The 14,288-nt window shown below is 61.9% G+C and overlaps 1 protein-coding gene across 7 annotated transcripts in view; it reads right to left on the reverse strand.

The window, feature by feature from the left end:
* Positions 1 to 1,860, reverse strand: part of B3GNTL1 (UDP-GlcNAc:betaGal beta-1,3-N-acetylglucosaminyltransferase like 1) — a 72,108-nt gene extending 70,248 nt beyond the window's left edge. For 5 of the 7 annotated variants that reach the window (XR_006815860.1, XR_006815861.1, XR_006815859.1 and 2 more), the window contains exons 1-3: positions 1,757 to 1,860; positions 431 to 547; positions 250 to 349 (exon numbers count right to left, since the gene is read on the reverse strand). Coding sequence is in view for 2 of the 7 variants with exons in the window: in XM_045984085.1 (XP_045840041.1) it covers positions 250 to 349; positions 431 to 547; positions 1,757 to 1,804 (265 nt within the window). In the remaining 5 variants the exon portion in view is untranslated. The other 2 variants (XR_006815863.1, XR_006815862.1) reach the window with 2 other exon arrangements.
* Positions 1,861 to 14,288: the final 12,428 nt, after the last annotated feature.

A 14,288-nucleotide genomic window follows, 5' to 3' on the forward strand; every position in this document is an offset into this window, starting at 1 on the left:
TCCAATGGACTTTCTGTTTACAACAGCCCCCGACCACCCCCCCATACAAGAGCCCGCGCGGTTACTGTCCGCACCTGCCTGGGGTTCAGGCAGGACCCGCGCGGGCCGGCAGGGTCTCTGCTCACCCCTTAGCACCGCCTCTTCGCCGGTGGAAGAGCCCGCGGTGCTGTCTCGAAGGTTAACGGTGTGTAAGTCCACAGGGCACGAGGTGTCCTCACCGTTGACTCCTAGCTCACCCGGGTCACTCACCTCCTCGGGGTGCAGGAGAGTCGTGCCCTCCGATGATCACGGGGATCCCAGCATCTTCCAGCCGCCCCTTCCATCTCTCAATGACGGCCGCAGACTGGTCCTGGAAGCACGAGGAGCTCGCTCGGAACAGCCCGGAGGGACGCACTCGAGGCCGCGTCCCCACCGGGAAGGCCGGCACTACCTGACTGGCGTCGTTGAAGACGGAGAGCTCCATGGAGCCCTGGAAGTCCTGCTGCAGGACGGACCGCAAGCACTCGTCCAGCCAGGGCTCGGCGTTGTGCACGGGGAGGATGACCGACTGCCGGCAAAAGACACGGGTTAGCGCGCCCCGGGGCCGGCAGGCCGTCCGCTCGGCGGCGGTGTCCCCCCCCCCCCGGCCCCCGCGGAGCGCCGGCCCCCGCGGGCTTCCCGAGGCCGAGGCCGGACTCACCCGAGAGCCCGCAGGGAGGCCGCAGGGAGGGAGGGCGCCCGCCCCCCGCCAGCTCGCAGCGGCCGCTGCTCCCCGAGACTGAGCAGGCCAGGCCTCCCCGCACTGGTCTGTGGGGTACTTGGGAGAGCGACCGGGAGTCCGAGAGGCGCCGGCTCCTTCCCGACCCCGCGGCGCGGCAGTGTTGGCCCATCACTGGTCGGCAGCGTCGTTCTGGGGGACGAGCGTCCGCAGGTCTCCCTGCCCCGCCTCAGAACCCCCTCGGCGGACGGGCCTTTTCGGGAAACGGCGACCTCAGAGACGCTAGAAGAGCGGCGGGCGCGGGGACGACGGGGTGATCCCGACCCCTCGGCCCTTCCGCCCTCCTCGCCCGGGGTCTGCTGCGGGGACCTCCCGCGGCCGCGACCAGACACACGCGTGGGAAGTGAGCGGGCCAAGCCGGGCAGCCCAGCCGCCGGCAGCGGGCGGACGCGGGTCCTCGGACACCGACGCCGGGGCCCCCTGCCCGGAGCCCGCGCCCGGCCGCGGTGCGCACGAGGCCGCGCACGGACACGCGTGTGTGCAGCGTCCACAGGGAGCGTGCGCAGGTCGCGGGGCACCGTGCCCGAATGCGGGGTGGACGAGCTCGGACACTGGACGTGCAACTCGGCCAAGCCCTCGACTCCGGGCCTCCGACTCGGCTGCCCCTTCCCGGACTTGTGGGACCCGAGAAGCGGTCCCCTGCCGCACTCACGTGCTCGCTCCTAAAGGAAACATGTTCTTTACAGCAAAGGGAAAGGAGGGGGTGTTTCACTGTCCGCCAATCTGCCGCGTAAAACCCAAGTCCCACGCGGGGCTTCGTCGGCGGCCCGGGCGCGGCCCCTTCGGGCGGAGACCCTCCTGGGCAGGCCCTCGGGAAGGCTGAGCCGCCGCGGGGACGGGCGGGGGCGGGAGGACGCGAGAGGAGAGGGAAGGGAAGGGGCGGGGAAGGGGCGGGCGGGGGAGGAGAAGGAGCGGGGAGGGGGGAAGAAGGGAAGGAGCGAGGAGGTGGGGAGGAGAGGAGTTGGGGGCGGGAGCGGCCTCCGCGGCCCCGGCACCTACCACGTGGGGCGCAGCGGCGGCCGCGGCGGGGTCTCCCCGGGCCCGCATGGCCACGCGCTCCGGCAGCAGCCCCGCCCTCGGAGCCTCCGGCGCTCCACCGCCCACATCGGCCTGCGGCGCGTGCGCAGACGTCTCCCCCGAGAGGCGGGCCGAGGCCGGGGCGCATCCTATTGGTGCGGAGAGCCATCGATCAGCGGGGAGTCGAGAGGAGCGGCCTAGAGAGACCGGAAGCCCGAGGTGGATGGGGAGCACCTCGCGGACCCCGGGAGGGGGCGGGCCTGGAGGGAGGGGTGGGGGAGGGGTGAGTCAGTGGGAAAAGGGGCAGGGGAGACTGGGTGCACGGAGAGGGGCAGGCTGCGGGAGGAGAGGGGCAGGGGCCGGCGCGGAGAAGGGGGCGGGTCAGCGGGGAAGGGGGCGGGGCGAACCCGTGGCGAGGGGTGGAGCAAGGGGCGGGTCGGTGGGGAGGGGGAGGGCCCTGGGGGAAGGTTTGGGGGAGGGGTGGGTCAGTGGGAAGGGGGAGGGCCAGAGGAGGGCAGGGGTCGCGGGGAGAAGCGGGCTCGGGGAGGCGGAAGGTAGGGGAAGGCCCAGGTAGGGGTAGAGGGGTTGGGGGGAGGAAGGGTTAGGGGAGCGGGCACAGAGAGGGGGAGGACGGGTGGGGGGGCAGTGGCGGCAGGGCAGGGGGCAGGCCCGTGGGGAGGGCAGGGAGACAAGGGGGGGGCAGGTGGATGCTAGTGGGAGGGCAGGGAAGGGCCCGGGGCAGGGGCTGCTGCGCGCCAGGGGCCCAGACAACGGGGCATCTTGTGCTCTGGAGCCTGGGCAGCCCCGGTGTCCCTCCACCCTCCTCTCTGCCCTGGCCCTCGGCCTCCAGCCCTGCTGCTCTCACCTGAAGGAGTAAATCCCTCGGAGGTCCTCAGTGAAATGAAATGCTATAAAAATACTGTAGTCGTGGAGAAGGTGGGGTTTGTACCAGAGAACTGCGCTTTACAGTGGGTTACACCTGAAAATCCAAACCAGATGACCTTTTGCATAACCGTTTTTAAAGGAAAGCAAGCAGGCGACATGTCCTCTGATTGACCCGGCAGTGGACAAGGAGAAGCCTGGCAGGGGGGTGGGGTGGACAAGGACACCTGAGCTGTCCCAGCAAGGAAGGGGTGCAGGGGGCAGGGGCTTGGCTGTGTCTGCTGGCATTGGCCCCTCCTGTCTGCGTCCCCGGCAGGAGAAGGGCTGCCCGGGCTCTGGGGCTGCGGTGTGGGTGCCTTAGAACACCTTCCCACAAGTGCCCCTCCAGCTCTGCTCAGTAGAGGCTCTCACCCCCTTACTGGGTGGGGTCCCATCCGCTGTGAGAACGTCTGCCCCTCCTGGTGAGACCGGCCCCTGGGGGCCCACTGAGTCCTGCCTGGAGCTGGTAGACCGGCCAGCACACTGTCCCCACCTGGGGTGTGTCCCAACGGATGTCAATCAATGACCAGCCCCGAACTAGCGTTAAGTGCAAATATTCTACACACCAACAGTGTAAGCAAAGCCACACTTCTGCTGTAGATTTTTTTTTTAAAGATTTTGTTTATTTTATTTATTTGACAGAGAGAAATCACAAGAGAGGCAGGCAGAGAGAGAGGAAGGGAAGCAGGCTCCCCGCTGAGCAGAGAGCCCAATGCGGGACTCGATCCCAGGACCCTGAGATCATGACCTGAGCCGAAGGCAGCGGCTTAACCCACTGAGCCACCCAGGCGCCCCTCTGCTGTAGATTTTTTAAGCATCCCTTCAAACGTAGTTTTTCCTTGACCCGCGTCTGTATTTGCAAAGCAGGTTGAAGCTCTTAGGTCAGATGAGTGAAGATGCCATCTTGTTTACAGTGGGATAAAGGCAGTCTGGGAATTTGTTCCCCAGGACCTAACGTTCTCCGAAGGTTGGCATATCGGGAATAGTTTATTGTAGGCAAGTTGGTAAGAAGTCTCATGGTAGCTACCGGAACACCCGTGGGCTTAGAGCCAGCACCTCCTCAGTGCGTGTGGGAGGAAGAGGTGGGGGCCCACACCGGGTGCCTCACGCCTCCACAGAACGTGGCATTGAACTTGGCTTGGCTGCCCCGTCTTGCTTCCTGCACCTCTCTTGCTGCCAGAAACTTGGTTTTTACTGCCTTTCGGGTAATCAAAGTTTGGCTATTTGCCTTGTGCAGACAGAGTGCCAGGAGGCACTTCAGAAATGCAGGGTTGAGGCTGGGGGAAGGCCTGAGACGAGTCCCTTCTTCACAGGTGAGAAGATTCTTAACAGAGAGACCAGGCCCTGGGGACTGACCCCTGCCCACACCAGAGGGACAGAGGGAGGACTCAGGGGGACTGAAAATGTGAACGAAGTCACAGGGCGCGTAAGGGGAGGCACAGAAATCTCCAGCCGTGGGCGCGTGGAGTGACCTTTCTGTTACAGTTGCGACTTGTGCAGACTAAAGGGTGGGTTCCGGTTGTATTCAGGAGACCTGGCACCAGTTTCGAGAGCTTTCAAATTTACAAAATGTCTAACAGGGACTTAAGATGCTGGTGTCAGGGCCAAGATGCAGTGAGGTCGGGGTGCTGGACCCCAGACCCACAGTGAGACTTCCTTGAGGGCGACAGGGAGGTGACTGTGGAATCTGGAGCAGCACCCGAGGGGACAGCCCAGGTGTTGCATTGTTCCCTTCTCCTCTGAGGGCTCTCAGCTCTCCCTTGGAGCACTGACTCCCAGCTCAGCCCTTCTCTCTGGAGTGACCCCACCCCTCCTGGGCGGAGTGGCAAAGTGCTGTCTCGAGGAGCACACTGGAGTGCTTGCTTCGGCAGCACATATACGAGGAGCACACTGAAGTCCCACAGAGACCCGAAATCGTGTCCCGTGAAGGCGCATGGGGAGAATGAAGACCCCACTGAGCACCTTGCCCTTAAAGCACGCAAAGAATGTTTCCTGAGGGATGACTAACGGATGGAAGCCGTCGTTCTTCCCATCTGCATTGTTCTGAGATGGACCAGGTCATCGGGAGCTCTGGAGAGACGGGAGAATCCCATTAGCTAAGCATCTCCTGTGTGCCAGGCACTATCTCATGACTTTCTGGCACACACGACTGACCTGAAGCCAGAGTCCGGGCTCCGTCACTGGACTGGCTGCAGGAAGTAATGAGGTTCCCGTCAGAGGCTTCATTCAAGGAGCAGCTGAGCAGACGTCTGGAGTGGGTGTGATGCAGGCGTCTGAGTATCACGTGGAATGTCTGTCTTGGCCTGGGCACCCAGAAAGCAGAGCCTCAGTCTGGGCCTTTTCAGTGAGGGTTTTTGTCCCCAGGAAGCTGGGAGCAAGGGAGTGAGGCAGGGAAGGAGGGAGCCAGGACCAGTGTTGGTGACGCCCCCACTACGGGCTGCTGGACCCGGACCCCTGAACCCTCCCAGAGCTCTGGAGAAGTGTCCATTGGAGCACGAAGGGGAGAAGACTTAACCTTTGGTCTTGTCATCTGGGGTTGCCCTTTGGGTGGCATTTACTCCCCTGCACTTCTGGACAGTGGTGCAGGGTCCCACAGCTGTCCCCTGAGGTGCCTAGCCTGCGGCAGGCCAGGTGAGGGCTGCCCAGAGCCCAGTGCCCTGGGTCTGGCTAGAACCAGAGACAGGACCCAGAGGACAAGGGTTGAGCAAGAGGCAAGAGGAGGTAAAAGTGACACGGGGTAGAAAGGCAGAAGGACGCTTAGAACAGGGCCCTGCCTGCTACCAACAATGGCTCCGGAGCGATTTCTGCTCTCCAGGTCCTGCGTGACTCACAGGTGGGTGGCAGGTGCCGGTGGGAGACATGTGGACGGCTTGGTATCAGTGCCCAAGCACCCTGAGGCCAGGGCTCAGACAGCGTCCGGCGAAAGGCCAGGCGGGGCCGGTTAGATGCCTTCCCCTGTGTTTTAACAGGAGGATGTCATCTGTGGGAGGAAGCCAGAGGTCTCAGAGGAGACTTGAGCCTTTGAGTGAGGCCTCAGTGGCAAAGCCAGGGGCCGCCGGGGGCCTGGCAGGGGGTTAGCCAGGAGCCTCCCCCAGCCCCTTCAGACCTGTCCCTGGTAGCTCACCTGGGTGAGGGCTGCACAGGCCCCGACAAGTCCTCCACAGCTGGAACGAAGCTCGGGGCCCTAGTGCAGTGTTGTTCCGGCCGCAGCCGCGCTGCCCGTGGGAGAGGGTGTGTTCATGTAGTGGCCAGGCATGTGGAGCGAAGCCAGGGTTTGGGGCCACACCAGCACTCTTTCTGGGTTCTGCTCCTTCCTGGCCGAGTGGCCCTGGCAGGTCTCAGCCATGGCACCTGTGTGAGCCCCCGCTTCTCATCGCCTTGCTCTAGTCCACGTGGTGTGGGAAGGCACAGTGTAGGCCGTGGTCTCAGGCTCGGAGAGCCGATGTCTGCCCTGTGCACCTGCCATGCCTCTGGGAGTCCCACGGCAGGAGCCAGCCCCAGAGACTCCCGGCCCTGGCAGCCACAGAACCCCCACCTGTAGGCCCCCCACTGGTAGGACCTCGTGCCAAGCACGATGCCCTCTGTCCCCCCCCCCCCCACACCGCTTCCCTCCACAACGCTTCTCTAATGCAGTTCATGGCCCCGTCCGCCGAGGGACCTACCCTTCTCTGCGTCTCCTGCTTCCTGGTCCTCCGCCATGTAGCCTCTTCCCTGCCCCTGCATGAGCTGGTCCCACCAGCTCCACCACCAGCGGCTCCCACCCTGATCTACTTCCTTCCCGCCCCGAAGCTGAGTCCCACTCGTCCTTCAAAGCTGAGCTTGGTATCCCCTCCCTGTGTCCTCCGCCGGTGCCCTGTGGCCCCTGAACAGACAGCACGTCCTAACACATCACAGAGCCCTCCTTTCACTTCCAGGCACCATAGGCTGCTGGGGAGGGGAGAGGCCTCTGGCTTCCAGTCCCCAGCGTGTCCGGTGACAACAACCTGCAGATGCTCTTAAACACTCAAGGACCAGACGGTCCCTAACACCCATACGAGCAAGGATGGGGCCTTCATTTATAATCTCTTCTGCATTTACCAGGTGAGAGTCTGTTCTTTCTGCAAAAAAAGTATTAAAAGGTACTTTTCAAAGAAGTAAAATTATGACTCATCCAAATATAAAATGAACACATGTCGAAGGTTTTAACTCGTTAATTAATGGGGAAGCCAGTAAGATGTTAAGCCTGATTAAAAGGAAAACCTGAACATGGACACACAGGCTGTCAGGAAGGCGGAGTGACGCACCCCTGGATGCAGACCGTGTTCGCAGTGACCTCTTCCTTGGCTGGGAACTCACGGCCTCTCTGTGGACAAACCCTAGCTGTCCGGGAGCTCGGTCGCTCGGCAAAGACGCTGCAAGGAGCGGGGTGCTGCGGAGCGAGGGAGCCCAGCGCAGACCTGGCTTCCCGTGATCAGGGCGCCCAGCAGTCTGCTCGCTGGTTCGGTGCCGTGCTCACATGTCACCGGTCAAGGCCCGGCACAGCCGTGGCTGCCTCCCTTGGCACACCCGAGCCCCAGACAGAAGGAAAGGGGGTGACGGGTGCTTTTGCCGTGAGCTCCTGAGGACAGCCATGCTGGGCTGGGGTGAAGGCGTGCATGGGAGGGGTGCCGAGCAGCGGGACCCCGCTCTGTTGCTCTCCCCTTTCACAGGGCAGAGAATTTGGGGAAGGTGGGGAGGGAACCCCGGCTGGCTGGGAGGAGCTGCCGTTCCGTTCCGTCAGCTCACGTCCAGGTCTCCTGCTCCCCAGGCCAGTCGTGTGCTGCTCACCCGCAGGCTCCCTGCCAAGCTGTAGGTGACCTGTGTTTGCCTTCCCAGATGGGAATAGCTGTCATCGGGCCCCCAGGGCTGCCTCCTTTAACTGGGTTTTGTTGGGAGACACTCCGGCCTGCATCTCGCGGGCATGTCTCTGCCCGGCTGGGCACATCGAGGCTGCCCTGGGTGCTGGTTGCCTGGGCTGTTCACACGAGCGGCCTGGAGGCGTGAGGTGGGGTCGCCGTCCAGGAAGGAGAGCAGGTGGCTTGCTGTCCTCTGTAAAGAGAGGCCCTCTCCTGTACCGGACCGCCGGCCCACGCGATGTCTCTTGGGCGTCCTCACGTGGCCCCTGGGGATTAGGGCTCTGGGAACCCATGCACACATGCTGACCCGGGGCTCACCGCTTTTGTTGCGAGAGCTCAAGTCCTCTAGCTCCGACCCAGAGCCCTGTGTCTTCCGTCAGCCCCGTGGGAACGTGGCAGACCGCCTGGCTAGCTCCCAGCTCGGGGCCCTGCCAGCCCTGCGGAGTCCGGCATGGTGTCCTGTGGATGCCGTCGGCAGCGGGGCTGTCCTCGCCACTGCTGGGCTGTGGCTGCTACTGACCGCCTCCACCCGTCTGGGGACCTGGCCTGGGGACCCATCTAGCTTGAGGACACCTAAGCCAGGAAAGCAAGAGAGAAATTCAGCGTGTAAACCCCCAGCACATGTAAGTTGTGTCCAAACACTGACGCAGGTTTATCTTTTCCTGTCGCAGCCCCCAGCTTGCAGCTGGAGGCCCCACTGCTCTGCCCAGCACTGTCTCTCCTCTAAGTTGCCGCCTCCGTGGGGGCAGGGACAGGGTCTTTTTGTCCACTGCCAACTCCCAGCGGCTGGCAGAGCGCCGTGACCCCCTGAGCCAGCCGCCAATGCAAGGCTGGGACAGCGGGGCTCCCCAGGCCCTTGGGGTCTGGGCCGGGCTTCGGGTCCGGGCTCTTCCCACACCTTCGCCAGTAACCCGTGGTCAGACAGGAGAGTTCCCACAAGCGGCAGGCCCCACACATGAGATCTGTGCGTCCACACGGAAATCTAGTTAGGGACCTAACACTATTATCAAAATGACTCAAAATTTTCAAAATGCCTTTTAGCTCAGTTTTACCTGGTAGGCGTGTGTATCGCCAAGCAGCAGGTCTATACTGTCTGAAATAGTTGGTTTGGTTTATCTGGTTGTTTTGATGAATGCGGATAAAAATTCAGGCCTTCCTGGAATTACATGGTTCCGTTCTGTGGCCACAGGAGGGGCCACGCCCAGCGCCCCTGCCCCAGCCCCGGCCCCCCTCTCCCGGGCTTGTTGTGGGCTGCAGAGCCCTTTAAACGTCAGGGGAGTCCACTGAGTCTGTAGATTCTGGCTTCTCATGGAGCTGGAGTGTGACTTCACAGGGTGACTCTGAGCTCACGCCGGGCCCTCCTGGGGACCTCTCTGGGGGTTCGCGGAGGGCTGTTCTCCTGCTGAGGCCCCGGTGGCTCCCGGACAAACAAATGCAGTAATATTGAAGCCGCAGTTTGCCTTTGGCTCCTCAGAGAGGCCCCTGGAGCCTGTGCCGCCTGCGGCCACCGTCTCCCACACCTGCACTGAGCTCCGGGCCGAGATCTCCAGCTGTCTCTCTGTAATGGAGCTGGGCTGCACTTCTGAATGTATTTTAGTCTTAATATTCAATTAAAATGGACAGAGCCCTAAGCAAATGGGAACAAGTTTATTTTATTATTTTTTTTTTAAAGAGAGCATGAGCAGGGGGGAGGAGCAGAGGGAGAGGGAGAGAGAGAATCTTTTTTTTTTTAATTTTATTTTATTTTATTTATTTGACAGAGAGAGAGAGCACAAGTAGGCAGAGAGGCAGGCAGAGAGAGAGGAGGAAGCAGTCTCCTTGCGGAGCAGAGAGCCCGACGCCGGGCTCGATCTCAGGACCCTGAGATCACGACCCGAGCCGAAGGCAGCGGCTTAATCCACTGAGCCACCCAGGTGCCCCACAAGTTTATTTTTTTTAAATCAAATGCCCTCAAAGACAAGTTTATTTTATTTTGTTAATATTTATTTATTTTTTTGAGAGAGAGCGCGGCTGGCTGCTGGTGCCCACGGCCCCGCTGATGTTGTCAGGTAACAGAGCCCTGTCATGGCTGCTGCCAGCCTCTGGGGCAGGTTGGGGTCCCACTCTGCCCTGGAGGCTGGGCCTGGCCACCTTCCTGCCAGCACAGCTGCCCAGGGTCACAGCCTCCTCGCTCCAGCTTCCAGGGAACCTACCTTAGCCAGTTCGTCATGGTGCAGCCAGAGCTCTCCCTGTCTTAGCCCCGAAAATCTCGAGTCCCAAAAGCCCCTCGGTCCCAGAAAACTGGGACAGTTGATCATAGTCCCAGCAAGAACCAAGGCTTGGAGTGGACGTAGGGGACAGGAGATGTGACTATGTGATGGCATCACAGAGAGCATGGGGGACCTTGGAGAGGGAGGGGGCTGGGCAGACAGGACTAAGCCCGTACAGGCCACCGGCAGGTGGGGGTGAGATGCTCTGGCCCCCCAGGGTGCGGGGGGCCCTGGCCTCTGCTGGTCGGCTCCCGTGGGAGTTTCCTGGCTCAGGCCGCCTGTGGGGGACTGTGGGTAGTCTTGAAGCTCAGACCCCTGGCTGTGCCTGTCCTCACCTCCACGGGACCAGCCTGCCTGGGTGCGTCCCACGCTGTAGATGCCTGGCTTGACTAACTACAGAATCAGGGACAAATGCAACCTTCATCCAGACAGACCATGGACTGTGTCCAACGCGGTAAGCCCCCAAGTCCAGGCCCAGCCATTCCCTCCCCCCAGTCTCAGCAACCCCACATCCTGCTAAGGACACCCTGAAACGTCACCACACTGCTCCTTCCTGCGGTGGGGAGATTTCCTCCTCTGTGTTATCAGCAAATCTATAACGAGAGGCATTCTCTTGTGAACCAGATGTCATCGAGAGAGCTGTCTGTCTCTCCTTCCCTCCATCTTCTGCTTCCCAGATGGACGACAAGCTGGGAGCACCTGGGTCAGGGCACCCCCAGAGTGTGCAGCCGGCTCCCCCATGTCCTGGTGGTGGCGAGGGCATGGGTCCCAAGGGCCTATGCGAAGGGGGGACACCAGGCCCCGGTGTGGTCACGGCTCCTCCCTCAGGGGGTGATGTGTTGCAGAAATGTCACAGAAAGAGGCAGAAGGCCATTTCTGCTGGACTGGGGTCGTAGGTGTCTGGTACTCCTGACCCCGGGCCCTCTCCGGATTGTCCCCGTCTGCCGGGGCGGCTGCTTTCACCTGGAGGACGCTGTGAGCCTCGCTGACCACACTGGCCGCTCCTGGCCCCAGGTTTGGAGGTGGTTGCTCAGAGCACCCTCGCCACAGCCAGGCCTAACCCCCCACCTGGCCCCTTCGGTCCCCACATTTTTTAAAAAAGATGTATTTCTTAGAGAGAGAGAGAAGTGGGGGGCTTGGGGGGGGCAGGTGTAAGAGAATCTTAAGAGCTTGAACTCAGGACCCGAGATCCCGCCCTGACCGGACGAGACTCAGAGGCTGACTGAGCCACCAGGGGCGCCCTGTCCCACGCACTCTGAGGCCTGCTCCGTCTTGCCCTGACGGTGGCCACGTGGTGGCCAGGACTCCTCAGTGAAACAGGCCTGGAGAAGGGCTTCCAGGCAGCTCAGAAGAGAGTGACTTTGGTCCTTTTGGGAGTGGTGGACTGTCAGGTCAGTGAGGTCAGATTTAAAATGACAAGAACGAACCCAAGACCTAGGACGGCGGCCTCCTGGGGGCCATCTGGGGGCCAGTTATTTTTTGCTGTTGGAGGTTTTGTTCTTTCTGCTTGGACATTTTTGGAAACACAAGGGCTTCCAACCTTCTCCTTTCACGGGCAGTGTGCTGTGGGGACGGGCCTTTCCACGTGGGTGACGGAGAGCCGGGGGCCACCAACGTCAGCTCCAGGACCCGGGCCTCATTCCCCGCAGAGGGCTTGGGAGCCAGGGCGTGAGCCCGGATGGCCCACCACACTGTCTGCGAGGGGCCCTCGCAGTGGGCTCTGGTGATGGGCTCCTCCCGGGCTCCCCTGAGAACCAGAGAACACCCTTCCTTGGAAGGAGCTGGAAAGAGCACGGGGTGGCTGTGCAGCCTTTCCCTTCCGAAACACGAACGCGAGCGCCGACTTGCACCCTGGGGTTTGGACCCTGAGCTGGGACCCGTCCCTCTTCCCACGTCCCAGCCCTGGCTGCTGGACTTCAGCCTCAGGACCGTGTCTTGTGCCCTCTCGTCCGAGTCTGGGAATGTGACTAAGGCTGCAGGAAGGGCTCACCTCCCAGGAGACAGTGCCGGAATGTGGGGGTGGGTGCGGTACAGGACGTGGCTCCGGGTCAGCAGTGAGGAGCAGACCCCAGCGGCCACGGGAACACCGGGCAGGACGCCCTCCCCTGGGGACATCCTGGAGGCTGGTCACCCTGGGCGGCCTTCCACACAGCTGTCTGCGGGAGGTGAAGCCCTTTGTCGGTTCAAAGTCCGGTGGGACCCCTATAAGTACAAGCGTTTAGCAGGTTTGGGGAACCCAAAGGTGAGCAAGGCACACCGCCCCTGGCAGCTGCGGCCTGGGGTCCCAGCAGTCCAGCTGGCCGGCGCCTCCCCAGGCACCACCCTGAGGACGGGGCGGGCTGGACAGAAATGGGGACTTTGCAGGGGGTGGGGCTGGGGAGGGCCCAGCAGGTCCTGCACACAGAGGGGCCCTCACGTCCCTGCCTGCACCCTGCCGGTGGCTGCAGGGCTCTGGGGGCCCGACACCCTAGAGAGGGTCAGGAAGGACTGTGGGTGGGCAGGCTGGGTGGTTGCCAGGGCAGGAGACTGTGGACATTCAGAGCCGGTCACCCAGGGAGATGGCAGCCCCTCCGCCCGCCCTCCGCTGGGCTTGAAAGGAGTGAGAACAGACGGAATTCAAAGATGCCCACAAAAGGGCTTCCTGTCGATACCGCCGGCATACCGGCAGACCTCGGCTCCTTTCTCCTCCGCACCCGGTGCCGGCGCCTTGGCCGCGCTGCACCCCTGTGGGGACAGCCAGGCCATGGGAAGAGAGTCCACCCACCGGCCCGCAACCCTACCATTTGTTTTTATAAAAACTGGGTTTGAAATCCAGATCCTGCCTCACGGGCACCAGGGCTGGCCCTCCTGCAAGCAGCCTCCAGACTTCCTGCTGTAGCCACGCGGGGACGCTGCGGACCTCCCTCCTTAGTGAACTGGGTCCCCACAGAACGCCACCCACACGTGTGCACACACGCGTGCAAATGCTCACACACGCGTGCACACGCACCCACACGCCACGCACACTTACACTCACAATGCACACACGTAAAGGCTCTGCTCATGTGCCCACGCCACACACCACACACGTCGTGCACGCACACACACGGCGCTCACGCATGTACCCCATGCACACGCACACGCTCGTCCGTGCACGCACACAAACACAGTGCTCACGCACTTTTGTGGGTGTGTGTACACCGTGCACACACGTACCTACAACACAATGGGAAAGTAGGGAGACGCAGCCTTGTGGGATGGGGCTAGGAGGAAGGGCAAATCTCTCTTTCTTCTCTTCGTTCCTTTGGCAGAATGGACTTTTCTCCCAGAAGCGTTCTTCCTTTCATGGTTAAGGAATATGACTGACATTTTCATGGGCTCTTGAGACTTCCACGTCATTTTCTCAAAGACACACACAAGGCTGGTGGGCAGGTGCTGCTCAGAGTCAAGGGGGTTGGGGGGTAACACAGCCACAGGTGTGACCCCCCCGGACACAGGCACCCTCCATGCTCTGAGGTGAACAGATGCCAGCAGTCCCCGTGGCCGCACTGCGGCTTGGGGGCGACGGGGGTGGACGGTCAATTCAGCGAACAGAGAGCGGGAAGGGTCTGCACGCCCACGTCACAAAGGAAGATGGGACCCTTACCCACCCGAGGCTCTGCGTGCTCCCTTTGGGCCACCCACGCCCCCGTGGGGTCCACACTGTGACCTCCTCAAGTCCATGTACAGATGGGGAGCAGGTGGATGGAAGCAAGGACGGTCTCCCGCAAGCGGCACACCGAGAACGTGCTAGGACACGCTAGAATGTGCTGGAACGTGGCTGGGACGTGCTGGGACGTGCTGGGACACGCTAGAATGTGCTGGAACGTGGCTGGGACGTGCTGGGACGTGCTGGGACGTGCTGGGACGTGCTGGAGGTTACGGTGGGTGCTGCCTCTCCATCTGCCCCTGACACTTCGGGCTCCGCCAGATCAGCCGGATCCCATGGCCCAAGCGACAGAGCAGCTCACTCAGCAGCCTGGACCTGTCTCCTGTTCTGGGCCCCGCTCACCACTAGCGGCTTTTTACGTCATTCAGCCAACTGGCTGCAGCAATACCCTCCAAGGAAGACTCTGTTGCCCTGAGAAGCCAGAGCCCCCCGGTGCCTGCTTTTGGCTGTAGGAGATGCCGCCTAACCGTCACCTCAGGACAAAGATATCTGCTGGGCCCCGGAAACGGCACTGAGGAAAGAGGTCTCCGAACTATTTCTGGATTTACTTCCTGCCTCTGACGTCTTCCTAGTATGTGCAGGGAAGCTGCTGGTAGTGTCGTCCGGACCATGGACAAGTATGAAACCTTGGGGAAGGGCACGGCAGTCGAGTTCCCCAGGAAGTAACCATGGCATTGGGCTGGAGAGTCTGTGTCCCCCTGGCGTCAGACCGCGAAGTCGCCTCCCTGGCCTTGTGGCCGAGGGCAAGCTGCTCCGGGGCCTTCCGAACAGCGGTGCAGAAA

Source organism: Meles meles, chromosome 18, assembly GCF_922984935.1.
Source record: "Meles meles chromosome 18, mMelMel3.1 paternal haplotype, whole genome shotgun sequence".
Taxonomy (NCBI): Eukaryota; Metazoa; Chordata; class Mammalia; order Carnivora; family Mustelidae; genus Meles; species Meles meles.